At 37.8% G+C, this 25,372-nt stretch overlaps 7 protein-coding genes across 7 annotated transcripts; 3 read left to right on the forward strand and 4 right to left on the reverse strand.

Annotated features, from left to right (window-relative positions):
* Positions 1-328: 328 nt before the first annotated feature.
* Positions 329-989, reverse strand: BCR41DRAFT_418782 (translation machinery associated TMA7; the record flags this gene model as incomplete). The annotated part of the gene is made up of 3 exons (XM_022029668.1): positions 329-416; positions 511-598; positions 918-989. 3 exons carry the CDS (start codon positions 987-989, stop codon positions 385-387), a joined length of 192 nt encoding a protein of 63 aa, XP_021885475.1. The 3' UTR covers positions 329-384.
* A 1,091-nt stretch (positions 990-2,080) lies between these two features.
* Positions 2,081-3,764, reverse strand: BCR41DRAFT_392226 (BAR domain-containing family protein; the record flags this gene model as incomplete). The annotated part of the gene is made up of 4 exons (XM_022028436.1): positions 2,081-2,230; positions 2,352-2,951; positions 3,118-3,189; positions 3,684-3,764. 4 exons carry the CDS (start codon positions 3,762-3,764, stop codon positions 2,081-2,083), a joined length of 903 nt encoding a protein of 300 aa, XP_021885476.1.
* A 298-nt stretch (positions 3,765-4,062) lies between these two features.
* BCR41DRAFT_299477 (hypothetical protein) lies at positions 4,063-5,413 on the reverse strand (the record flags this gene model as incomplete). The annotated part of the gene is made up of 4 exons (XM_022020523.1): positions 4,063-4,380; positions 4,491-4,845; positions 4,938-5,071; positions 5,186-5,413. 4 exons carry the CDS (start codon positions 5,411-5,413, stop codon positions 4,063-4,065), a joined length of 1,035 nt encoding a protein of 344 aa, XP_021885477.1.
* Positions 5,414-18,533: 13,120 nt separating this feature from the next.
* BCR41DRAFT_345879 (hypothetical protein) lies at positions 18,534-19,473 on the forward strand (the record flags this gene model as incomplete). Its single annotated transcript, XM_022022797.1, has 1 exon — positions 18,534-19,473. A coding segment is annotated over one exon (809 nt), but the record flags the coding sequence as incomplete, so codon positions are not given.
* Positions 19,474-19,746: 273 nt separating this feature from the next.
* Positions 19,747-20,572, forward strand: BCR41DRAFT_383498 (hypothetical protein). Its single transcript, XM_022027473.1, has 2 exons — positions 19,747-20,216; positions 20,357-20,572. Exons 1-2 carry the CDS (start codon positions 19,808-19,810, stop codon positions 20,491-20,493), a joined length of 546 nt encoding a protein of 181 aa, XP_021885479.1. The 5' UTR covers positions 19,747-19,807; the 3' UTR covers positions 20,494-20,572.
* Positions 20,573-20,759: 187 nt separating this feature from the next.
* Positions 20,760-21,643, reverse strand: BCR41DRAFT_299781 (mitochondrial ribosomal subunit protein-domain-containing protein; the record flags this gene model as incomplete). Its single annotated transcript, XM_022020536.1, has 3 exons — positions 20,760-21,259; positions 21,376-21,457; positions 21,593-21,643. 3 exons carry the CDS (start codon positions 21,641-21,643, stop codon positions 20,760-20,762), a joined length of 633 nt encoding a protein of 210 aa, XP_021885480.1.
* A 1,043-nt stretch (positions 21,644-22,686) lies between these two features.
* On the forward strand, positions 22,687-24,748 carry BCR41DRAFT_317466 (fructose-bisphosphate aldolase, class II). The gene is made up of 4 exons (XM_022021281.1): positions 22,687-22,878; positions 22,997-23,725; positions 24,112-24,164; positions 24,315-24,748. Exons 1-4 carry the CDS (start codon positions 22,740-22,742, stop codon positions 24,468-24,470), a joined length of 1,077 nt encoding a protein of 358 aa, XP_021885481.1. The 5' UTR covers positions 22,687-22,739; the 3' UTR covers positions 24,471-24,748.
* The last annotated feature ends 624 nt before the right edge of the window (positions 24,749-25,372 follow it).

The following is a 25,372-nucleotide window of genomic DNA, read 5'->3' on the forward strand; positions in this document are numbered from 1 at the left end:
CATATTGGAAAGTGAGGGGTTATAAGGAAAAAAAAGCATAATTGAAAAGAATACGCGCGCAGCATCAGCATCAGCAGCATCAAGAGGAACGCCAGACCAATCCCTTTCTAAATAATTTTGTAGTTTTGATCCATTTGATCCATTTGAACGTGAATAAAATAAATCTCCCCAAATATAGTCAATGATTTAGCCAATGGGTCACGTCGTTGGCCAAGCATAGCCAGTCAGAGATATATACATGTCTATGTATCGTCGTCTACTGTACAAAAAAGACAATACCCATAATGATCATAATGATAAAAAAGACAACCACTACATATTTATTGTCGTCCTATAAAACTTTGTCTCTTTCGTCTTCTGTAAACAAACTAATCTTGCTCCAGTTTACTTTCCACTCTTCTTAATGCCACCACCAACTACAGATTAAATATAAAAAAAAAAATAATCATGAGATCAGATTTATGTTTGCTGCGGCACGAGTTAAAAAAGAAATTCAGGGCTGTGACTTACGAAGAGGTCCCTTGCCAGAAGCCTTTGCCTGCATCTCTTTCAACTTGGCCTGCTCCTCTCTCTGCTTGGCTTTGAATGCAAGATCCTCCTATAAAGAGTGACATATAAGTGGAGTCAGTAAGTGTTTGTAATTGTTGTCAACTGCATTTTTTTTTTTTTTTTTTTTTTCTTTTTTTTTCTCTCTCATCTCTTTTTTTTTTTTTTTTTTTTTTTTTTTTTCTATTTTTCTCTCCAAAGCATACATTGTTGTACGCATTACTATACAATCAAATGTTGCCCCATGCAAAAAAAAAAAAAAAACTCATCAAGTTTAAACCAGAACAAGCACCAAATCAAAACAAACCAAAAACCAACAAGTAAACAAAAATAATAATAAAGCCCATGTATTCAATTGTTTTCTGACAAACCTCATCAAGATCAACAGCTTTCTTCTTGGGTGCCTTTAAGGGCTTAGCTTTTCCACCAGCGCGTCCAGACATGGGAAGATATGATGATAAATGTGCCTTGTTTAAAAAAAAAAAAAAAAAAAAAAAAAAAGTGAACGAATGAATGAATGAATGTGAATGAAAATGCAATGAGAAAAAAAAAAAAAAAAAAAATTTTTTTTTAATAATTATTCACGTGATCTACATCGCGGTAAAACTGTCCATTCACTTTCGCCTTCACTTAATTTCCACTTTCATTTGTCAGTGGATATGTTTCTCTTGACCGATGAATTCCTTTTTTTTTTTTTCATTTGCCTATGATGATGATGGCGCTAAAAGATATCTGAAAAAGGCAACTGACTTCCGATATTCTGTCCATGTGCGCATACATTCCAATCCACGTCGTTTCATCTCATCTAGACAGATCTTTATAACTTTTATAACTCTTGTTTTGTATTATTATTATTATTATTCCTTTAGCATATCTGATCAATCATCCTATTGATTCTTGTGTACAATACAAACAGATATTGGAACTTTAATTCTCATGATTCAATCCTTAGTACTGTACTCTGTATGGCTATATCCATCATCATGGAGAAGGAAAGAAAAAAAAGTTTTGAATTCGACTTTTTTTTTTCTTTTTTTTTTTCAAGCTGTCCTTGATGGGTATATTAAATTGTTAATGTCGCTAAGACTAGAGACTGCTAGTCGATACTGTGGCATCCGCATAAAGGGTTCATCTACTGGGCCTTTGCAAAGCGAATTTACATGACTTGAACAAAGAATCAGAGAATGAAGGTCTAGTCAAGCCCTAAAAAAAAAAAAAAAAAAAAAAAAAGCCCAAATATATACTAGTACATTAAGAAATAGCGATAGCCAAAGAAACAGTTCAGTAGGGGATACGAGCAAAAGAAATAAAATACATCCTTGATCTGGAGTAATGGTGGATAAAGGAAGCTTAAAAAAAAAAAAAAAAAAAAGCAAAATCTGATAGTTTAAATTTTTTTTTTATTTGACTGTAATATTGACTTTGATTCTGCTGTCGTATTGTATGATGCTGTCCTGTACATTGAGTTATGTTCAATCGCTGCTCATCTTTTTCTTTCCTTCTTTCGTTCTTCTTCTCGACCCCTGGGTGATCTTTATTCACTACGGCTGTTGCGGTAGAGAGCTTCTTGAGTGACAGAAAGTTCATCAATCTCTGGAGCAACATCAGCCAAAATCTCCTGTGCCTCCTTGTAGAAGTTAAGCTGAGCAGCAACCAAATCAGCCAAGTTACGAAGAGGCTCGGGCTTTTTTTTTTTTTTTTTTTTTTTTTTTTAAAAAAAAAAAAACGTAAAAAAAATTAAAAATCAATACGAGTACTTAACGCTCCACATCAAGAGATGAAATAAACTACACAAATTAGCTTACGTTTTCGAGAACAGTCTTCATAAGAGTAGTAGCCTCTTCCACCGCAGCCACAAACAAGTCCTCAGCCTGCTCAACCTCAATCCTGCTAGCCTCTGACTTTTCGGGTCTCGCAGTCTTATACTGAGCCTTGGCAGTATCCAATGCCAAACGAGCATTCTGAACATTACGTCTAGCCTTCATTGCGAATCCAAGCTGAGTGTTCAAAGTTGTTCCAAAAGGTTGCACAAACTTGGTTGTGATCTCCTGATCCATCTTCAATCTAAATTCGCCAATCTTTTCCTGAACAGTCGCAAACTTGAACAAAGCTGATCCCATTGGCTCCTCCAATCCTATCAACTCAGATCCTTCAAAACTAGCACGCGACAAGGCATGTGCCAAGGTCTTGGGTGGCGCAGCCTCCTTGCGTTCCTCCAAAGCCGCTGCCTCTGACGCTGCTTTCTCTGCAGGTGAAAGAGCGACCTGTTGGATTCTGTCTGTGACTGTACGACCAAACTCTCCAAGAGTCTCCTGAAGTTGAGCTGGATAATCGTAAGACGGGTTTTGGTAGGTACGAGTGACACGAAGAAGATGGGTGTGCATGGTGCGAAGAGCATCCACACGCTATATTAAAAAAAATCGATTCATTATAATGAAAAAAAAAAAAAAAGACAAATAAATAGAGTACCAATGTTATGGAAAAAGTCTGTAATAATGCTCCGGTATCAATCACAAGCCCCATCCCATAACACTGTTACTATTTTAAAAAGCCCGACACTCATTTTCTTACCTTTTCTAAATCCTTATATTCTTGAGGAAGTTCAGTGATATCTTCAGCTGTGCCCATCTTTTCTTGAGCAAACTATCAGTATATAAAAAAAAAAAAAAAAAAAAAGCAGAAAGTGTCAGTGATAAGGCTTTATAGACTTAATGGCTTTTTTTTTTTTTTTTTTTTTTTGCCAAGTTGCTTCCTCGCTAATATTAATGGCGTCCTATTCATAGGGAACATAGCACACCATTGCATTATGTCTAGATGGTTCATCCAGCCTCCACATTTCAGAAATAATAAGAGAAAACAAAAGAGAATCTCATCCTTCCGCCTCATGGTGAGGCTCACATTACGAAACCAATGCAATAAAAAAAAAAAAAAAAGCTGTTCATTTGCTGTCTGTCTGTCCCTTTTAGATGAACAAATAAACAAGCGCGTTGAGGCTCGAAAGAATGAGCATAAAAGCCTTTGATTGCTGGGTTGCTGATAATTTCACACGTTCCTGATGACGACATGGTCTTGACACTCTGATAGTGATTAGAAAACAAGATGGTGTTTTTTATTGCTGCTATTATTATTATTAATACCTGTTTAACCTGGCCCAGTTGCTTGCCAAGTTTAGCAGCAAGAGGGTTAAGTTGTTGGGAGAACGCCTTGAATTGGTCCATATTGTGGCGAATAAATGTAATAGTGTGGGTTGTTGGGTTCAAGAATGATGAGAGCAAGAAAGGAGAGATGAGAAAATACAAAAAGCAAGTAGTTGGTGAAAAAGAGAAATAAAATTTGGCAAAGTCATAAACATTTGTTACAATTGAACTTGTCATACACACAATGGAGAATTGCTGCACGCTTTGGCAACCAAAGGTCACACACATAAGTGGTTGCTGCTTCTGCTATATTTTTGTGATATTACTTTAATTCCAAACGAATTGGCATTATCGCTTGTTTTCTATACTTGGGGTGATTCTACTCATTCTTCTTCTCGGTATCTGTCTTGACTGTTTCGGCCTGTTGCTTCAAACTTTCATGCTTCTCATGATGGTGATGTCCTTGGTCTCCGTGTTCACGCAGCGTTCCGTTTGTCTCCTGTGCTATTTGATTAGCGACAACCGCATTCGAGACTTCAGCTGCAAGCTTACTCAACTGCTTCTCATACTGCTTGCTAAACACCTCCATATAATAGGATGCACCATTCCAGACACTAACAATGAACAGCCCAACCAAAAAGGCCGTATTCAACTTAAAGTTGCGATACAGCAGCAATGCAAATAAGCATGTCACAAACTAGCATACAGACAAAAGAAAGGAAGAGATTGAAATTAGACATATAACCGACTTTTTTTCTTTTTTGTAACAACCACAACCTGGTCGGACAGGATAGGACCTCAACTTACAGTGTAGATTAACTGCATGCCCATAAACGTGAGAATACTATGCTTCTCGCCAAAGGTATGTGCGACTTTCGAAATCATGCCTCCTTTAGGATCATTCAGTAGCCACGTGTAGGATGTCACGCGTTTTCCCGCCTGGATTTTCTCTCGCTTCCATATTACCACAAAAATATAGTAAGCAACTTGCCACATCAAGTAAATAGCAATTGCTGATTTGAGTGATGACGAAGTTGGAAGTACGTCCATGCCTTTCAGAGCTGGAAAACGGCTATTATCCGAATCAGGATAGAGCCACCGGATTGTGTACAGAGTAATGGGTGGACTCATGTGGATATAAACGCTGGTGACTTTATCCAAGCTGAATTTATAAATAACAAATGATCAGAGGAGGCAAAAAACATGGCATTGATGCATACAGTATCAATCATTAAGCCTTTTTTTTTTTTTTACCTGTGTAAGACAAGGCTGTTACGCCATGTAACAATGGCAAAGGCAAGAGGCCCATGCGAGAGCAGCCAGACAGCACCAAACAAGACTTGTGACTGAGGGAAAACGTAGAGGTATAGAATCACGACAGTATTGACCTGTGAGCAAGAGCAACACAACGATTGTTAGTGATTTCGGAGGTTCATATGATTTTTTTTGCGAGCGCGTGATTATTAGGGAAAGGAGGAAATGGTAGTATCAAAAAGGCTTACAAAGTAGCACATGTCAAGCAAGAAAAAATGCCAGCTCTTGCGCTTGTACAAAATGTAACGGGCAACAACTAAAATGACAGACTGGAAAGTATGCACAAAGGGAATCCATTCGGGATATACTGCCAATAGCCATGGGGTGCAGCAGCACTCAAACATGCCAAGGGTAAATGCAATCTTGTCCATGAATCGTACCACGCTCGCCTTCTTCATTTGTTTCTTCCAAATCATAATAGTTGTATCAATCTGCGCTTTAAGATTGTTGGCAGTGTTGTCAACCTGATTCTGGATCTGACGCTTCTTTGTACCAACATGGTGACTCAGCTGATGTTTTGTCTTTTTGAGGTCTGAACGCAGATTCTGGTAAACCTGACTTGCAAACACCGGAATATCTGGCAAGTCTTCCTCCAGATTTTGCGAGATGAAGGCATCGAGACTGAAGGAGAGCTGTGTAAGAATATTGGGCACAAGGCTAGGTCCGAGTGCAGGGCTGGGAGGTTCTGAGAAAGAAGAGCAAGAATGCTCGCTTGACTCTGGTGCAGAGATAGATCGCTCCAGGGTCAAATCCTGTTGTATTTGTTCTGTCTGTCCTGTATCTGACATAGTCGTGTGGGAAGGTTATAACTGTTGGTATCTAGTTTGTAAGTCTTGTCCGTGGTAGAGCTTATTTGAGGCCAAGTAATTGTCGGTAGGAAAAAGAAAAAGAAAAAAGAAAAAAAAAAAAAAAAAAAAAAAAAAAAAAAAGGAATTAAGAATGAAAAGAATAACTAAATGGGATAGAATGTCAACCTTGACCCCTATTACATCATTGGGGAATGATAAAATTAGCTGATGTGCACCGCGTGAATTCTTTCTCCTTTATTGTGACATCAGTCACATGCTAGTGGTGGTTTGACCGTTAACGTCTTTCTTCCAAGACGTAGATTAGGCCTTCATTACACTATAACCCTAGCTTAGAAACTTCTACTCTAATGCAATGAATATCGCATGAGTAGGAAATTATTGACCTTCCTACTCTTACGTCCGTAAAACAGACAAATTTGTCATTCTAAATTGGCTTGAGATTCAGCAATCCACGGGCATGGCCTTAAAACTTTTTTTTGGCGAAACGATAGTGTATATCGCCAGTCGACACAAAAAACCGAAAACTGAATATATTGTGGTGCATGCAAATGTAATGACGGTAATAAATGATAGTAGAGGATGGATTTTCGAATGACCCTCTTGGCTCCTCAACACTATTGTTTCCAATCTGTCGATCATGCCGAAAACCTGTATTTATCAGCATCCACTGTCGATCTCTAAAGAAGCTGAATAAAGATGGATCTGAGTGCAAAGAATTGGTATCAACACTACATGAGCATACAATAATTAATCCATCATCAATCCATAATATAAAATGGAAGCATCGTATTCCTCCTTTTGCACTTGCGTGCAAAGCGCACATGACGCTAGACACAGGTATTTAGGTGTCAACGCACTGATAAAAAAAAGTTGTAATTTCTGTTTATATTCGTCTCCTGTATCCTTTTCTATCTAATCTCTTACTCGTGAATTCCTTGACTAACTTTAAAACCTTACAGATCAAAGACAGGCCTATAGTATCTATGTAGTGGGCCATGTTTGTCAGCGATGTTGGCCTACATCATAGTCATTACTGTATCCTACCGCTGTCCATCCTTAGCGGAGTGTGATTAGAAGTTTCTTTGAAGAATCATTAACTTGTTCTTCGGATATGGGTGCGAACACGTCTTTATTCGCCAAGCGGGTAAAAGTTGCCCTAGTTGCCATCTGTTGTGTGAATTAAAATTGGCCATCTGCGTTTGCAATATCGCATCTATTTCTAGAGAGCAAAAGATATGCTCGAAGCAATCTTTTGACAAGTGAAGTGAGCCTGATGGCGGACATACTAGTATGTCATTAGACAGAAAGGTCGAACCTGTGGCTGGGCGGCATGTCCCTTCCCCTTCCTCTCTCACCACTGCTTGCGCGGAATGAAGACACTTACACGCAGGCGGCCGTTAAAAATGTTATCATGGGCGTGGTCTCTTGCTACGAGATCTATACAATGTCTTTAGACTTCGAGACTCTTTATATCATGAGGACACCGGGAGTGTTTGAGCTTCCGCAGAACAATCGCCAGCTCAGCCCCCTTTGATCCGGACTAGATCTGTTGAAGCTGATTCAGGTAGGTGGTGGATTTTTGTATTGATTTTTTTTATGGTAACGTCTATCTGCTGTTTATAGTGCTTATACACTCAACTACTGTACGAGTAGGGGGTGGTCTCAACAACTCTTTCTACAACTAGGAGTCGCGATAGCAGTAACAGTAGGAGAAAACATTGGTGCCACCTCTTCTATTATATCGAGAGCAACCGAATACCAAGGGCTCGGGCTAGAATGATCGAGGAGTCTTTGACAGGAGAGATACAAAATAATGACAATGAATGTCTAGAAGAAGTGTTTGAATGCAAGTGCCACATATAGAGTTAGCTTTTAAACGCTCTTCTTGATTTTAACCAAGTGTTGTTAAATTACTTTATATCGGAACAATAGCCTTTTTTTTCATATTTTATATACCATACGTGAATGTTTTTTTTACTCTATGCAAAGGAGAACATGAACTACCCGCGAATGCTGGGAGCCAACCAGGTTCAGGCTCTTGTACACAATAGGAACAAGACATAATGATGTTAACCTTTATATACTGTCGATTTTAATGACGCGTATTGCTTAATGCCCTTAATGATATTTGGTTTTCCTTTATCATTAGTCTAAAAAATTGTCGTGAGCGTCCTTGAGCATGTTTCCGAGAATCATCGTGGAGTCTTACAAACTACGAAACAAAGCAAGAATTTTGGCATGCTTTGGTTCTTTTTTTTTTTTTTTTTTTTTTTTGAAGAATATATATAAATAAACAATGATCTTGTTTCACCAAGAAATCCATACATCCTCAACGTGTCTGTTTTTCTCTTTTTAAAACTATAAAGAAAAAAAAAAAAAAAAAAAAAAAAAAAACGGCAAGAACCTCGCTGTTTCTCTGGGCTTGAAAACCCTATGCACATGGGATGGTTTGACAGTTTGACAGTTTGACAGCTTTTTTTTTTTAAAAAAAAAAAAAAAAAAAAAAAAAAAAACTGGCAAAAATAACCTTGGAAAAATAATTTTTGTCAGGGTTCTCTTCTGTTCTGTTTGTTTTTAGCTCTGTAATTGAAAGTTTGCATGAATTGACTAAAGGTCCTTGATAAGCCCTGGCAATCGGCAAAAAAAAAAAAAAAATCAAGGCAGTGGAGTGTAAACAATGCAAAATGGTCAGACAATCCATGTACCAACAACATGTCTGTCTGCTTAGGTTATGATCAGCTGAATATCGAGGATAGGTTCTGACACAATCTTTTGTTTTTAAACAAAAGAAAAAAAGAATGGGAGGAATGGAGAGGGGCCAGCTCATGTATTTCTTTTGGAGTAACAACTGAGACACGACAAACGAGCTGTCACTGTTACCCGACTCCGCACTAGCGTCAGTGATAATGACTCGAGCAATCAGACTGTTATTTGTTATCGTTTATTCAAATATGGGAGGTCTTTCGATCATCGTCAGTTTAATAAAGTCTAGGAGGACAATGCTAAAGAGAGACATTTCCAAACTTAAATCGGGCCAATGGTCCCATTCACATTCAGCCCAACTTTTTCACTGAGTCTCAAGTCTGAGCTTTATATGCGTTCTATGACATTAGACAGAACCATGTCTTTATAAGTCCTTCATAATTCGGAAAATAAAACTCTAAACAAGACATTCAATAGCATTCGGACTGCATGAATTTTTTTTAAAAAAAAAAGGTCTTGCATCTGCACAGCAAGTAACTATGCAAATTAAAAAAAAAATGAAAAAAAAGGAAATGACATCAATGAGAGAATTCCTTCAAAGATTATTGGTTCATCAATTGAAATGTTTGCAACAAACAGAACCGAGAGAGGGGAGCGGAAGCTGACTTCCTTGGAGATCCCGTTTAGACGAAGACATGCACTTGTTTAAACACATAATTGAGCTAATCAAACATTTGGTTCCTGAGAAGTTCCTATTTTTGTTCCACGTACGTTAAATGATTTTTTTAGTCTGGCGCATATGTTTACTCATACAATAAGAAATTCAACCATCGCATTCCTTCCTATAATATATACTTTATTGTTATCAATCAATGCATAGATAGATATACATGAATATATATACAGTACATGTACATATCGAGTCTGATATGATATATAATACTATTCAAAGATACATACATATTAATCCATACCACTCTGTTCCTTACTTCCTCTCGTTACAAAAAGCTAAATTTAATATAACAGAGCTCGAAATGAGCATAAGGAGTTCCTTTTTTGTCCTCTAGTACCAAGGATATCTTTTGCTCTGTCAGAAGTAGAGTATGATAAAGACAAAAATAGAGTATTATAACATGAAGAAAAAAGCATACCTGTGAATCTTGTGATTCCATATTAATGATTATTTTTCCTTGAGTCCAGACCGTTGAGGCTTTATCCGAAACCATGTTAATGAAGGATGACGACTTTTGTCTTGGATGTCCGAAAGTATAAATTCTACAACTCCATCCATGAACTGCCAAGTTTTTTTTTTTTATTTCAAATGAAGTAAGACCTCCTAATCTCGCATGGACTACGCTTTTTCACGCGTCAAAAAAAGTGTGTGCAATTATATATAATATATAAACTTTATTTTTATTTTTATTTTTTATTTTTTATTTTTTTAATTTTTATTTCTTATTTTTTGTTTTTTATTTTGCTCCGACCATGGTCTGGGATCCTAAAAGATCTTGTCAGCGTTCAAAATCTAACATTTAAATATAAATTGATTTTATGCTCGCTTATACCGGCGCAAGGCAAGCGAACAAATGAACAGTAGTAAGTCTCGCCACGTGCTATTTAATACAAAGTAAGGAAAGGTACGTTCTGTAGAACACACACCTCGATAATGATAGAGTTGCTTCCATATTTGTCTCTTGTCACCTCTCTCTCTAATGTTATTTTTATTTGGAAAAGAAATAAATAAATAAATAAAGAAGGTCTTGGGAACAAAGTAACTTTGAATTGTAACTATAATAACAGTATAGTGAATAAGCAAACACATTTTTTTGGGGGGCACCCTGGAGCCTATTAGGAATATGATTTGATTTGGGATTGATCGGACAGTTAACTGGATTAATACCTTCAATTCTAGAACCTTTTCTACCTTCTCATCCATCTACCCTTCTTAATTGATTACGCGTCTCTCTTTCCTCTTTTTTATTGTTGATTTTACTATTGTTATTATTTTTCAAACAGCCTCTATTTAGTGGAGTGGTCTACGCTGGTTACATGATAAGGACAAGCGTTCAAGAGACAAGTGAAACAATGATGTTGCTCAGAAGATTTTTTTTTTTGGTTTTTTTTTTCCTTTTGTTTAGGTCCCTTGAAGGTCTGGGCCACAAAGATACTATAGTAGTGGATTTTATAGTAGGTGGTATCGAAGAACAGTGATAAAATGGCTTGCTATTCCCTTTATTAGTTATAGTATTATGTACATAACACTTTGTTATTTAAGAGTACATCTTAGGCTTGATCATGCACACATGCATCAAGAACATAAAAAGAACCAATCAATGTTGCACAAAAAAAAAGAAAGAATCAAATTGAGGGCGTTCTTTGTTTGATCATGTTTACTTGGCAAAGCCTTGTTATTTCAAAAAAAAATTGATCTCCAGGATAAGTACATAAAAAAAAAAGAACATTTCATGCGCCTTCCATACATATCCACAACAGTCTGCTGTCTCTTTATTTCAAGTACTCAGATATACATTGTGGCACATGTGCAAAAATAAGGAAAGAAGAATAAAGCGAAAGGAGAAAAAAAAAAAATCGATATATTTTTGTGCAACATTGGGATGTTGATGGTGCACAGGCCATGCATGTTGCCCTCAAACCTTAAATTTATTCATCCAACCCTCACACATGAAAATGAAGCGCGATATATTATATATATATATATATATATATTATATATCTCTATTGTATATTTTACATCAACTAAGAGAACAAAAAAAAAAAAAAGGATGACGACGATGACGCTGATGACATTGATTACATAGAAGTTCAAGGGGAGGGGATTGACTGGTTGATTAGTTGATTAATAAGCCTCGAAAAAACTAGGCTAGGTAATATATCTCCCTATTATAGAATAGGTCAAGAGTTTAATCTTAAAGAAATCGATCAACGTTTCCTTTATGCTCGCGTCGCTTTTCTTTGATCCCTCTTTCGTGTTCCTCCTCCTCTGACTAATATTTAACGATATAGGACTTGGGGAATGATATTTATTAGTGGTTACGAGCTCTTTTGGTACACAAGTATACTACAGCATGCGATACACACGAGTTTCGATCTATTTTTTCGCTACTTTGCCCATTTGGTTCATTTCTCCTATGAGGCTTGTGAGCTTGTAGGCTAGACTAGCAAGGGACAAAAGTAAAAAATGAAATGCAAGACTACATTTCGCTCTTTAGTCATGAAGAGGAGCACAGCGCTTTGTCGATTTGGTTACTATCCCAAAATGAACGGCTTTCAAGCAAAGCACGCGATGAAGCGTGGAAAAGAGGGGAGAAGAGAGGAGAGGCTTTTTACCAGACGATAGGTACAGATTAAACATGAATTAAAGGGGAAAGAAGGAAAAAAAAGGGAGGAGAAAAGAATGACATGACACGAACTTTCTTGGATTCAAAGATGTGGCATATCCTTTTTTCTTTTTTTTATTCGTTTCACCCTTCTTTCGGCGCTTTACATTGAAAGATGGCCTCCAAATCCTCCAATATGGCTGTCCCTTGCCCTTCCTCCCCCTCTCTCTCCCTTTCTCCCCTCTTATATCATCCATGTAATCAGTCATTTGACAGTTGGGCAGGCCTTGAAAGCAAAAGGAAAAAGCCCCTTGGGGTCTTTCTTGAATTCTCGTGTCCTTTTTCTTTACTGTTTATTCTCGTTCCCTTAATTGCTTAGCCCTAATAGACATGTTGTTTTGTATAATGGTTCTGCTTGATGCTAATGCGACAATGATTGATATCTTTCTCGAGGCCTTAACTTTTCCTCCGATACGGGAAACAGAGAAGCAAAAAAATATAAAATATAAAAAAAATAAATAAAAACGCGGGGTCCTTGAAGATATTGGGTGAAGAAGCATGGATGAAGAAAAAAGTCATGAAAGAATCCTCCATGCTTATTCGCCAATGACAAACAATCCTATAGAACATATGCTAGAATAAGAGAGGAGCTGGCGTGAGAAAAGGATGATGTCGAATACCACCACCCTTCTCTCTATCATTCAACGTTTGGAATATTCAATATAAAAGCACAAAAGAAGAAAAAACGTTGACAGACATTCGATAGAAAATATAACCATAACATTGCGTATGCATGTGCATCCTTCCTACTCCTATCTTTTTAGCGTCTTTTTTTTTTTTTTTTTTTTTTCTTTGGAGTACGGGTGCATTGACATTGTTAGACATTACTAAAGAAAAGAAAAAAATCGCGCACTGTCAGCAAAAGACGCGGATCGCCCGAGTTCTGTTAAAAGTAAAAAGTAAAATGGAGTAAATGCTGAAAATCGCGTGTCCATTTTGAGGCTGTTGGCCCTCGATGTCTATTAAAATTAAATTGGGGTGAGAATCACTACTTGAAGATAGAACCGCACTATCATTTAGAAAACTATGAATCATGATGAACATCATATTGCATATGAATACATCATTGGATTCAGTCAATTTTTTTTTCCTTTTTTGCTTTTTGGCCTGTAGTTTGCAGGACAAACGGAAAAGAGGCCTTAGTATATAAAATTTTTTATTCCTACGACCTATCATTCCATTCCTCAATAAAAGGGAACTCATCTATCCACAAGAGGTCCCTGACAGGATGCACCTGGTGGACGATTAATTTGTACATCTCTCCCTCGTTTCCTGACTTGTCCTCGTTCTCCCCGCTCTTCTTCCTAGCTTTCACCCCCTCCTTCTCTCCCTTTCTCTCCTTTCAGGTCTCGTGCATTAATGCGACAACGCCCATCAGTCCACGATAAGGCTGGTCAGGCCGTTTTGACGAGGCGGGGTTGGATACGTGTTTGTTTTTGTCTCTGTTCTGCCTACATTGTCTAGCTACAAAAAAAGGAAAAGGAGAGATAGAGAAAAAAAAAAAAAAAAAAAAAAAGATGTCTCGCCATGATGGAAGGAAATGCCCTTTGTACGGTGCCGCATTGGCCCCCTCTTTTTGATGAGACCATCCCGAGGAGAAAAGCTGCCCGCGTCTATACCGTCCTTCGCCCCAATTATTGTATATTCAACTAAAAACAAATGCTTTATTTTTTATTTATTTATTTATTTATTTTCTTCTTCTATTAGGTTTCCCTTGCATTTATGCTTTTCTACGTACACAATCTGGTTGGAGACAAAAAGGGGAGGGGTACTGAAGGTTGGGGTACCCAGTAGAGATCCGAGCAGAGATGGCGGCCATTTCTTTTTTTTTATTTTATTTACTCAAGCCGAGCAACCAGCATTATGGCTAACCAACCAGATAAAGAAAAAGTTTGTGCATTTGGACAGCAAAAGGAAGAGAAAGAGGGGAGAGATTCAGAAAAAGGGCACTTGACTCCTTGCTGGCAAATAGCGTCTAATCCGACAACCAAAGTAAAAGAAAAAAAAAATCATGAGGTTTTTTTTAGCAAATGTGAATCCTCAAGACCATAATACTAATATCTAATAGATAGATAGATAGATAGATAGATAGATAGATAGATAGACATGTATTTCTCTTTTGGCTGTCTGACATGTTCTGTTGAATGCTTTGAAGCGCTCCGACGGCATAGAAAGAACAGGTCGTATTGCATTGCATTTGGGGTCATAAGGCGCGATTCGGTACAAATGAAAGGGTTTAAGGGTTGCAACCTGAATACTCTACACTTATTTGTTTAATTTTTTTTTTTTTTCTGTTCTTCTGGCCTTGATCTATTTTATTTATTGGGTGGGGAATATAATGTAATGCAATGCAGATCAGAACATCTGCAAGCATATTGACGATCTAAACATTGCATCGCATAGTACAGTTTAAAGAGGTTTAGCATCTCGGTTTTTTATTGGTGCTGCAGCATTAGCGAAAAGAGGAGGCAATCGATGTAAGAATGAGTGAATGAGCTGCATCCTATTTGAATCAGACTAAGTACTTTGTCTGTCGTCATGGTCTCGGCATCAAGTCTAATCGTTGGTCTATTAGGTAAATCTGCTTGTTCGTGGATATCTGGTGCAATCCATAATCGAACGTATTGAGTATATTGAATGTTGAGGATGAGGCGGAGATAAGGATAACAAAGATGTGGATAGGAAGTATTGCAGACATCAATCCTGATATATACCTGGTGTTGTTACTGGTTAAGCACACAGATGTCTAAGCAAAAAGCAAAGAGATATTTATTTTTTTTAAAAAATGATTATATTATATTATTTTTATTTATTTATATATTTTCGAAATATAGACATTAGGAATGCTGAATGTGCACCTTGAAAGATATAAAAAGAGTTGTCTGCCTCTTCTTTTGTTTTCTACGATAGCAATCAAACAAATCCATAAAAATAAAAAATATATATATATAAAAGGACCACAGATGTGTTCGTTTCTAGTAATGTTAGATATAAATGCTATCGATTGTGCTTTGGATCAGTTAACAAGTTGGTTGCCAGCCTCTGTAAAGGGTAGTGGCCAGGATGGGATGGCTCAGATAGAGAGAGATGATATTGCGGATATAATTGGGATCCACTTTTGATTGTCTGACTGATTCAGTTCATAAAGGATCTTTTTGTTATTGTTTGTTTATTTAATATTAAAAGTAATAATAATAGTGATAATGATAGTGATAATAATAATAATAATAATAATAATAATAATAATAATAATAATAATAATAATAATAATAATAATAATAATAATAATAATAATAATAATAATAATAATAATAATAATAATAATAATAAGAATAATAAGAATAAGAATAAGAATAAGAAGGTTACTATAACAATAGCAGCAGCAATGGTAATGGCAATGGCATGGCAAAGGCAAAGAAGCAAGTGTATATTAAATAATTTAATGCGTTTATAAAGATGAGAATATATAACTATATAACTATAATGCATACTCATAATAAATAAATAAATAAACAAATGAGTATTCAATTAAATTGAATACCATTTATATACTTAAAACGAGATTGTATTCAAAGTTAAACAGCGATGATATAATTTTTTTTTCTTCTCTCCTCATTCTCATTCTGGTCAACCCTCGCCATATAAATACTGGTTGCAACTCAACCCCACACATCCACACCTCCTCCTTCTCCTTCTCTTTATCAACTCTTTATCCGTCTTCATCATAATCCTTTTCTTCTTATAATACTTCTTTCCTCTCAGCCTTCAATCAATTCATCTTTCTTGTTTTGGTTCATACTTCTTTTTGTTTGCCTCGAACTCTTTTTTTTTGTTCCTTCATTTGTTCGTCTTTTTATTCCTTTCCTCCTCGTCTTCATTCCCCTAGGTCCTCAGACTTTTTTTCTTTTTGTTTCGTTTTATTTTTGTTTTTGTTTTTATTCATTTCCAAAGCAAGACATCCATCCTTTTGGTCAGAATAGAATCAGATCTTTGTTTCCCCCCCTACCTCCTTTGAGACCTTGTCGCCAGAACAGATCCCATCTGATTCCACAAAGAACCGTTCATATCATTATCCTTTTTCAGTTGTGATTCTTTTCATTTACTCCTTCCTTTTTTGTTGTAGTTTTACTTTTTCTATTTCTTTTATAGTTGTAGCAATTCGTTTTTGTTCGTCTTTATCAACGAACTATTCTACTACCACATTTAAGCATCAACTCCATCATTACTCACTATTACACCCCTCCTTCAACCACGATCAAAGCCCAAACAACAACAAAAAAACCTTTTTCACACTAACGGCGCACAACAGCACAAAATACAGTTCAGCCGTGCGGTCCCGTCTAGAATTTTAATTCTTTCCGATCACATTTTTTTTTTCTTTTCTTTTCTTTTTCATTACAACTCATTACAAAACCCATTGCGCTGGTCTCCTTCCTTTCTTTTTTCTTTCTTTCTTTTCCTTGCTTTATTCCTTTTAACCTTTACTCGACATAATACAAAGCCATCGTATCGTATCTTCATCAACATTATAATCATTATCAACAACAACAATCAACAACAACAACAAAAACAAAACAATATTCTATTCCTTGCTTCACCTTTATTTCCTCCACACGTAGTCCTTTCTCTTTCCTTTTGACGTCTTTTTCTACATCCAAAATATCAATATTACTATGCCTTCTCTCGCAGAGACAAAGACCTATTCCAACAGGAGCTTGGAAAAGCTGTTTCGCACTCCAGTGACTCAGCAGATGATTGGTGAGTACTTTTTCTCCCACCTTTTTTTATTCCTTCTTTGCATTCATTTATCAACACCCTTCTGCATCCGGCTCAATCCCCGGCTTTTTTTTTATTAATTGTTGTTATGACCATGATGATTACAACCACAACAACCACAGTCTAATCGTGCACCAGCACCAACAAGAGCAATAATGACAATAATAATAGACGTCCTTATTGTATTATATTGTTTTGTTCATGCAGCGTTTTATTTTATTTTTGCTATCCTGCAAAAAAAAAAAAAAAAAAAAAAAGAAAGAAAAAAGAAAAAAAAAAAAGCAATGTTGACGACTGGTTGGAACATGTTTCTCATCTGCAGAGTCAACACACCGTCGCACATACACAAAACAAACTCATGCACGAGAACAAAAACCGTTGAACGTTCATCTACCTCCCTTTACTGCCGCAGTCTCTGAAAAATAACTGAAATGGACAATGCACTTGACTGACAAACCTGTCCTATCCTATCCTATCCTATCCTATCCCTACATCTTCTCTTCCCCTTTATTTTATTTTTTCTTATTCTCCTTGACTAAACCAACCCCCCACAGATTATATTGCAAACTACGCCAGCACAGTCATCGAATGTAGTCCGCCACCAGTCATCGACTCGTACACCTTGCCTTCTCCCCCAAACACCCCAGCTAGCCGTGCAAGGATGAACAGCGGTCAAACTGAATCCTCCATGGTCATCGTCCCACCCCTCAAAGACTTTATTCGTCTGCTTGTCATCAATTCGAACGTCCAAGCTTCCACATTATTGCCCACGCTTGTCTACCTCGAACGTCTCAAATACAAGCTCCCCGTCGCCGCAAAAGGTAAGATCCCTTTTTTTAAAGTTTAGTCATTACATCGATTTGACATCAAAAAACAAAAAACAAAACAAGGGAACAAGAGAGCAATGAGATTTATACAAAAAGAAAAACATTTGTGTTTGTGTATCCCTTGGTGATCTGTGCTCTTAAATTTCATGGGTGAACGTGTTGATGTCTCTTTTAATGAAGAGATTATTGATCGTCATAGAGAGAGAGCTCTTTAATTATTATTATTATTATTATTATTATTTATTAGTCCGCACTAAGAGAGAGAGAGGGAGAGAGAGAAAAAAACCATTGTGTGCTGCGTATGTGGGAGGGTGTTTGATCCCTCCATTTATTTTACTATCATGAATAGCGTGGACAAAGAGTTACAAAAGATAATATGAATATGAATAGCGATCTGGTCACCGATCTCGATCGGGTATGTGTTATTTCCTTGGTCGGTAAAGGAGGGGAAAAGAAAATACTATCTGTCCCATTCTCTTGAAATTATGCAACTTCACCGGTGAGAACAAATAGACAAACACGTTTTCTATTGCAACGATTAACACAATCAGACCGTTGTTGAATTGTACCATTAAGACTATTTTGTTAATCACATTAAAGAGTTGACATTTTTGGGGATCACCATGGATGAAAGGGCGTCAAAACAAATCAACAAACCAGTAAGAAAGCAGGTTGAGAGCAGCAGCGCAGAAACGCTTTTGGACTAAAACATCAAAGTCAAACAGGGGACCCCTCTCAAACAAAATCCACAAAGCCCGCTTTTTCAGCACCCACGACATCCTTCTACAAAAGCACATTTTAAAGTTTCGCGAATGCGCTCATTGTTTATTCACTCTTCTTTCCTTGTGACACCATTTATTTCCAAATCATCATCGTCAAAAGAGACTTTGGGCGTCACTATTTCCTTTCTATCCGAATTTTCAAACTCCAATTTAATTTAGATGAACTGTATGAACTGTATGAACTGATCCTTTATTGGTCTTTCTTTCTCTCTCCTCCTATTCGTTGGTGATCTCATCTTAGGTATGCATTGCACATGCCATCGTGTCTTCCTTGCTACCCTCATCGTGGCAGCAAAATACCTCAATGATCAATCTCCAAAGAACAAGCACTGGTCTGCACATTCGGCCGTCTTCTCTGTCGGAGAGGTCAATCTGATGGAGAAGCAGTTACTCTCGCTCCTGGATTTCGATCTGCGTATCACAGAGGCCGACTTGGCCTCGAGTCTCCAGGACTTCTTGGAGTTGCAGCAGGCCACCTCATCCTCCGTATCAGCCAAGGGCACGACCATCCCTTCCGGTACCACATCTACACTTGATGCACATGCACGCTCCCATGGCAGTCGCTACACCTCGTCTGTGCCTGCTCCCAAGACCAACCTTGTTCCTTCGCCCAGTAGCAGCTACATCCCTCAAACAGTGCCCGTTAACCAGCCTAGCTCTAATAAGCGTGCTTCTGCCAGTCGAGAGGATAGAGCGGAAATCCGGGTCGTTGTACCGCCTCACGATCAATTCAAGAGACGCCCATCCCTTCCTAACCAGCCATGCTTGGAGGAGGGTGAGGTCATGCCCATGTACAAGATCCCCATCCGCAACAACCAAGATCAGTACCCATCACCCGACAGTGGTCCCGATAGTATGAACGAATCCTCCGACACGGTTGCTACTGGCACGGCTGTTGCTGTTGCACCCAAATCCCATCTTGTACATTTGCCATCTGTACCTGCACCAGTAGTGATGAGTCGGCAGCAGCTTGTCAGCAGTGGCTATGTGAACCAAAGTGACAACATGGTTTCCGGACATGGTTATAAACTTAGCCGAGCGATGTGCTGAGTTGAGCTGAGCTGAGCTGAGAAAAATGTTATATATATATATATTCTTGTTATTCATTCATCGGAAAAAAAACCGCGTTTTTTATTTTTTTTAAATGCCCCATTTCCTCTTTTCGTTAACATACACACAACAAAAAAAAAAAAAAAAAAAAAAAATCGTCCTTGTATTTTTATTTCATTGTAGTCTTTTCTGTTTGAACAAATAGCGCTCTTTCCCGTGTATACTATAGACAATTAAAAAGAAAATGAAAAAAACCTGCTGTCTTTGAAGAATGCTGTCAAGTAATTCATATGTAAAAATGTATATTTTTCTTAATATGCGAAAGTGATGATTTGAATTGATTTGGTGGCTGATCATTGACCACTCGTGATGATCTTGTATTAAATATAATTTGGCTCCATGATATTTCATATAATTCATTGGCGAGGAAAATAGACATCGTTTACAAGAGTACAATCTTTCATAATGGATGTAGACACAGACTTTTTAGAAGATCCACCTCAGGTAGCGTTATTGCGATCGCTATTGAATCGGAGCACGAGGATTCAGATCACAGATGGACGATTGTTTGAGGGACAGTTCATGTGTATTGATCATTCCAAAAACATCATTCTTGCTTCTGCATATGAGTCACGACCAGCTTATTTGAATCCCTCCCTAGCAACGACAACAACCTCATCTTCATTATCTGTCGCCACACAAGATAAGAAGGCCATCACAGACGCTATTGCCAATGCAATCGCTGCTACAACGACAGCAACGACAGCCAGAGTAAACGAACCTAATAAACAGGCGTCAACTTCAAATCAACATCCTTATCCACCACAAGTGCCACCACCAAGATCAGGCATTTTGAAAAATAAAGAAGAAGAAGGTGAGTGAGAGGAAAGAAAGAAAGAAAGAAAAAAAAGCTTGCGTGGATAATCCTCAGGGAATGAAATAATATTTGCATACTTGTGCATTGTATTTCATGTATTAATACTGTTTTTCTTTTTCTTTTTATATATTCTTTAGAGAGGCGGTTCGTAGGCCAGATTATGATTCCAGGACATCATATTGTCAAAGCCGAGATGGATACCAGCCATCTTCGAGGCTTAGACTCGCGGATAAAGTCCACCAAATATGACATGCAATACTTGCGCGGAAAGTGATTCATTTTTCATTTAATTAGAATTCTTGTTTTCAAAAGAACTAATCCAGGGTATCTTGTAAATAAATAAATAAATAAATAAAAACCCTTTTTAATAATAATAAACGACAGCAGTAATTCAGTGCACGTAGTAAATATAATAATAATGGCAAGAATATAAAGTGTCGTCTATAATGTCGGCTATAATGTCGGCTATATATTTATTCAGGTAAAAAATGATCGGTTAAAAAAAAAATAATAAAGAAAAAAACATTATTTGTGTAGTTTTCATGCAGTGGCAGAGGTTGTTGTAGTGGGGGCGGTGGCGGCAGTAGAGTTAACAACAGCAACGGTCGTTGGTGTAGTGGTTGTGGTTGTGATAGCAGTATTCTTTGCAGCGGGACGGTTCCATTCCTTGGGGAAACGAAGCTTTGGCTTGAGATTCTTGGCAGCATATCTCAGATCCAAGGGGACATCACTCACTGATTCTGGATCCTTCTTTGCTTCGTTGATCAGTTTGTCCATGGTATCACTCAGCCATTTAAAGTTTTGAGATCGATCCTGAAATTTTTCACAACTCATCTTGACCTGTTTCTTCACCGGATCATACCGTGGTCCGACCAAGAGTAAGAATTTATGTCGTTCTGGGTTGGTCAAAGGTAATGAATTCACATCAACTGTCATGACCACCTTGGGTGCTGCTGGATGACTGGGCTCACCAATATAAGTCGTTGCACGGAAACGAAGGATCTGTGTCTTTGAAGGAGGCTGAAATGGCTTCACAAAAGCTGCGAGGGAAAATTAAAAAAAAAAAAATTAGATGCTGTCCACGTCTTTTTCTTTTTTTCTTTTTTTATATTATTAAAAAGAAAAAAGAAAAAAGAATAAGAATAGAATCACCTACCCTTGAGCTTGGGTAGCTCGTACTTCGTAATGCGGAGGTATTGTCTGACCTCGCGTTGAGCCTCCAATACATTGTAACCAGTCTAAAAACCATTATCGCCATCATACAAGATTCCCAGCTTAATTAACAAAAAATTAAAAAGAGAAACTCCTCCGCACCCCAACATTCAACGAGAAAGAGGAGGAAAAAAAAAAAAAAAAAAAAAAAAAAAACATACGGTAGTATTATCGTCAAACTGAAACTCCTCGAGGTTAGAAACATCCAACATGTCTTTGGAACTGCCAGAGCTACGGATAGCGCCCAATGCGGATGAACGAGCTCTGTCTGTTGAGGGATAAGAGGTCATCAATGTGCGGACGGCCTGCTTCTGAACCGAAGCTGAGGCGGACTTGGCGATACCGACGTGAGCCTTTGAGATGGAACGTAGCATTTTTTTTTGGCCTTTTTTTCCTTTTCTTTTCCGAATTGAGAAATGTTAAAATAGAGTCCTGGTTATGATTCCCGGTCCGTATCGTCTTTAGTCCTTTGACTTTCCTGATGAAAACAAAGGCGTGATGATGGTGGATGACGACTGAACAATGAACAATAAATAATCGGGTTGCTTGAGAATGCCACTTTTATTTCAAGCAAGGACTAGGAGACTAGGAAACTAGAAACTAGGAAGTCAACACAAATGTCAAAGACAGAGAGGGGGCTTGTACTGTTTACAATGTTTTGATCAGACTGATTAAGGGGTGTATATGCCATCCTTCACCAGACTTTAACTCCATGACTCGGGCAGATAGTATAACATATGACTGCATATGGCATTGTAGTATTTAGGATGTAGCATAGATGCATGGGTGGATGTATCTACATTAGATCTGAACTGCATAACGTCCCGGATATCAAAGCTGAATAAGAGCATTAACATTCGAAGGAGAGGATGCCGCCGTAACTGGAAATTAAATCATATACCTGGTAAGAGGAATGATATTACAAGTGCCAAAATGCGAACTGAAGTATAAGGGCATAAGAGCGGTAGCGGGCTATCTTTATCTGAAAAAAGAAAAAAGCACCTCAGTAGACCCTAAGAAGCGTGATGACCACTGTCTTTTATCCAAACAACATTTGTTTCTAATGAAAGGTGTTATCCCAGTTTGATCTGCAATCTGCAAGTCAGGATGTTAATTCTTTGATCGACCAAAAAAAAAGGAAAGTCACTGTTCTTGCAGCACCACGCCCATTTTTTAATGGCTATTTATTCATACTTTCTTTTCTCTTCTCTCTTTTTTTTTTTTTTTTTTTTTTTTTTATGCCTTATTTTTACTACTACTCCATACTAATCGCTTCACCCTTGTTCCATACTCCTTTAAATATTCACAATGGGTCTTCTTGATATTGTTCCTGCTGGTGTTATCACTGGTTCTGATGTCCGCAAAGTATTTGCCTATGCTTCCGAGCACGGGTTTGCCATCCCTGCCATCAATTGCACTTCTTCCTCGACTGTTAATGCTGCTCTCGGTATGACCAGCTCATTATATTATATTTAATGTTAAAAAAAAAGGGTGAATGTCACTCTGTTTGTGTTTTGTTGTTGACGTGATATTTTACACAAAAACTACATGACATTTTATATTAGAGGCTGCTCGTGATTCAAAGTCCCCTCTCATCATCCAGTTTTCCAACGGCGGTGCCGCTTACTTTGCCGGGAAGGGTATCTCGAACAAGGACGAGAAGGCTTCAATCCTTGGAGCCATTGCTGGAGCTCATCATGTCCGCCATGTCGCAAAGGCCTATGGTGTCCCCGTGATTTTGCACTCTGATCATTGTGCCAAGAAGCTCCTTCCTTGGTTCGACGGCATGTTGGCTGCTGACGAGGAGTACTTTGCAAAGCATGGCGAGCCTCTCTTCTCATCCCACATGCTCGATCTTTCTGAGGAGAGCAAAGAGGAAAACATTGCAACCTGTGTTAAATACCTTGAAAGGATGGCCAAGATCAACTGTCACCTTGAGATGGAGATTGGCATCACTGGGGGTGAGGAGGACGGCGTTGATAACTCTGATGTCGATAATGCTGCGCTCTACACTCAACCTGAGGATATCCTTGAAATCTACAATGCCTTCTCAAAGATCACAGACTTGTTCTCAATCGCTGCAGGCTTTGGTAACGTCCATGGGGTTTATAGTCCCGGCAACGTAAAGCTTCATCCTGAGCTCCTTGGCAAGCATCAGGCATATGTGAAGGAACAGCTTAAGCTGGAAACTGATAAGCCCGTTTGGTTTGTCTTCCATGGAGGCTCGGGCTCGACCGAGCAAGAAATCAAGACTGCAGTCAAGTTTGGTGTTGTCAAGATGAACGTTGATACGGGTGGGTTCTTATCTTTTTTTTTTTTTTTTTTTTTTTTTTTTTTTACTTTTACGATAAGATATTACTGCTTGTGCAATTTGATCATGAAACGCTCTGCGAAACAGAGTTTGAGAAAAACGACAGTCAAAAAACGAACTCGATTACTTTATGTTTTTACCCTTCTGTTATCATTTAAATGTATATGTTATCATATAAATATTGTTGGTGACATAAATGAAGAAAAGGATAGATCAGATCAGATCGATGGGCGACAAAGCAACCCAAAGAGTCAAGAAAGATAGACGAGAGCACGCGTCTCCTTTATCTTATCGTGTTTGACCCCAAACTCTAATTTAAAAGATTAATTTCGTTAATTCCTCTACTTATTTCTGATCCTATCTTTATAGACACTCAATGGGCATACTGGAAAGGTATCAGAGACTTTTATGAGGCCAAGAAGGTAAGCAAAGCCGCTTTTTTTTTTTTTCCAGGCCACGAGACCAAGCCAAGTCTGGAAAGACAATACATTTTATATGCTTATCTATGCTCATACATACGCATCCACGCACACTCTCTCTTTCCTTTTTCCCTTCCCTTCTTTTCTAAATAGGGCTACCTTCAGGCTCAGGTCGGAAACCCCGAGGGCCCTAACAAACCCAATAAGAAATTCTATGACCCCCGTGTCTGGGTCCGTGAAGGTGAAAAGACCATGTCCGAGCGCGTCAAGGAAGCTAATCAGGATCTAGGCAATGTCAACCGCTTATAAATAAATAAAAAATAAAGTCTTTGTTGTTTTTTTTTATGCAGAAGTTTACCTCCCCTGATTTGCTACCACTAGGGCATTTTGGTATGTTAAAAAAGCCAAACTGAAATATGTGCATTAACAAAGCAAGGCGGGAAAGTATGGCTCAAAAAGGTCATGCTGGCCAATGTCTTGTGCTCTAAAGCTACATGCCATACGCTTACGAGCGCAGAACTGTTAGGGGTTATAGTAACGATTTGAAAACGTGTATATTCGTGAGCATCAATTGGCTTTTTTTTTTTTTCTAAAAAAAAAAAAGAAAGGGTGGATAGTTTACATGTTCATGTAGGGGAAAGAAAGCCATGAAAAGATCAGTCATAGTGCGTCTTTTAGTTTGAATATTATTTCATGTCAATGGGACTTGTTCTGCAACATGTGACCTGCTGTGCCCATGAAGTTAAATGTACAATTTGAATATTTGTGTAAAGTTAGGACGTGCTATGACTAACAAGTTTTTTATTATTATTTTTACACCCGATTACTCCGATGACCCTGGATAGCAGTTTATATAAATATATATAATTATCCTTCTCTGGTGCTCTGGTGCTTGTTCTGGAGCGGCAATGCCATTGGCTGATTACCCTTTTGTTGATTTGAAAATAAACAATGAGCAAGCGTGCAAGGAAATGATCCGCAGCTCTCTTCTGATATGATCATGGCTAATTATTAATACCTTTTTCTGTAATCGACACTGTCTTGTGGCTGTTTCTACGCCAAGAAAAAAAAAAAAAAAAAAAAAAAAGATAATGAATAACCTTTCAGATCTGCAGCTACAATGCAGAAAATGTACATATATACGTAAGAGGAAGAAAAAAGGGCATAGCATAAAAGTCCCTCCTATGACAATAAAAATGCTGTAGCGCATG

Source organism: Lobosporangium transversale, assembly GCF_002105155.1.
Source record: "Lobosporangium transversale strain NRRL 3116 chromosome Unknown BCR41scaffold_3, whole genome shotgun sequence".
NCBI lineage: Eukaryota > Fungi > Mortierellomycota > Mortierellomycetes > Mortierellales > Mortierellaceae > Lobosporangium > Lobosporangium transversale.

What these genes read in the sequence shown, in the direction of transcription:
- BCR41DRAFT_317466 (XM_022021281.1), top strand. Translation starts at nt 22,740, where the DNA reads ATGGGTCTTCTTGATATTGTTCCTGCTGGTGTTATCACTGGTTCTGAT. An exon ending in CAAGATGAACGTTGATACGG is followed by an intron (nt 23,726 to 24,111) that starts GTGGGTTCTTAT and finishes CTATCTTTATAG; the next exon opens with ACACTCAATGGGCATACTGG. An exon ending in ACTTTTATGAGGCCAAGAAG is followed by an intron (nt 24,165 to 24,314) that starts GTAAGCAAAGCC and finishes TTTTCTAAATAG; the next exon opens with GGCTACCTTCAGGCTCAGGT.
- BCR41DRAFT_383498 (XM_022027473.1), top strand. Translation starts at nt 19,808, where the DNA reads ATGGATGTAGACACAGACTTTTTAGAAGATCCACCTCAGGTAGCGTTA. An exon ending in GAAAAATAAAGAAGAAGAAG is followed by an intron (nt 20,217 to 20,356) that starts GTGAGTGAGAGG and finishes TATATTCTTTAG; the next exon opens with AGAGGCGGTTCGTAGGCCAG.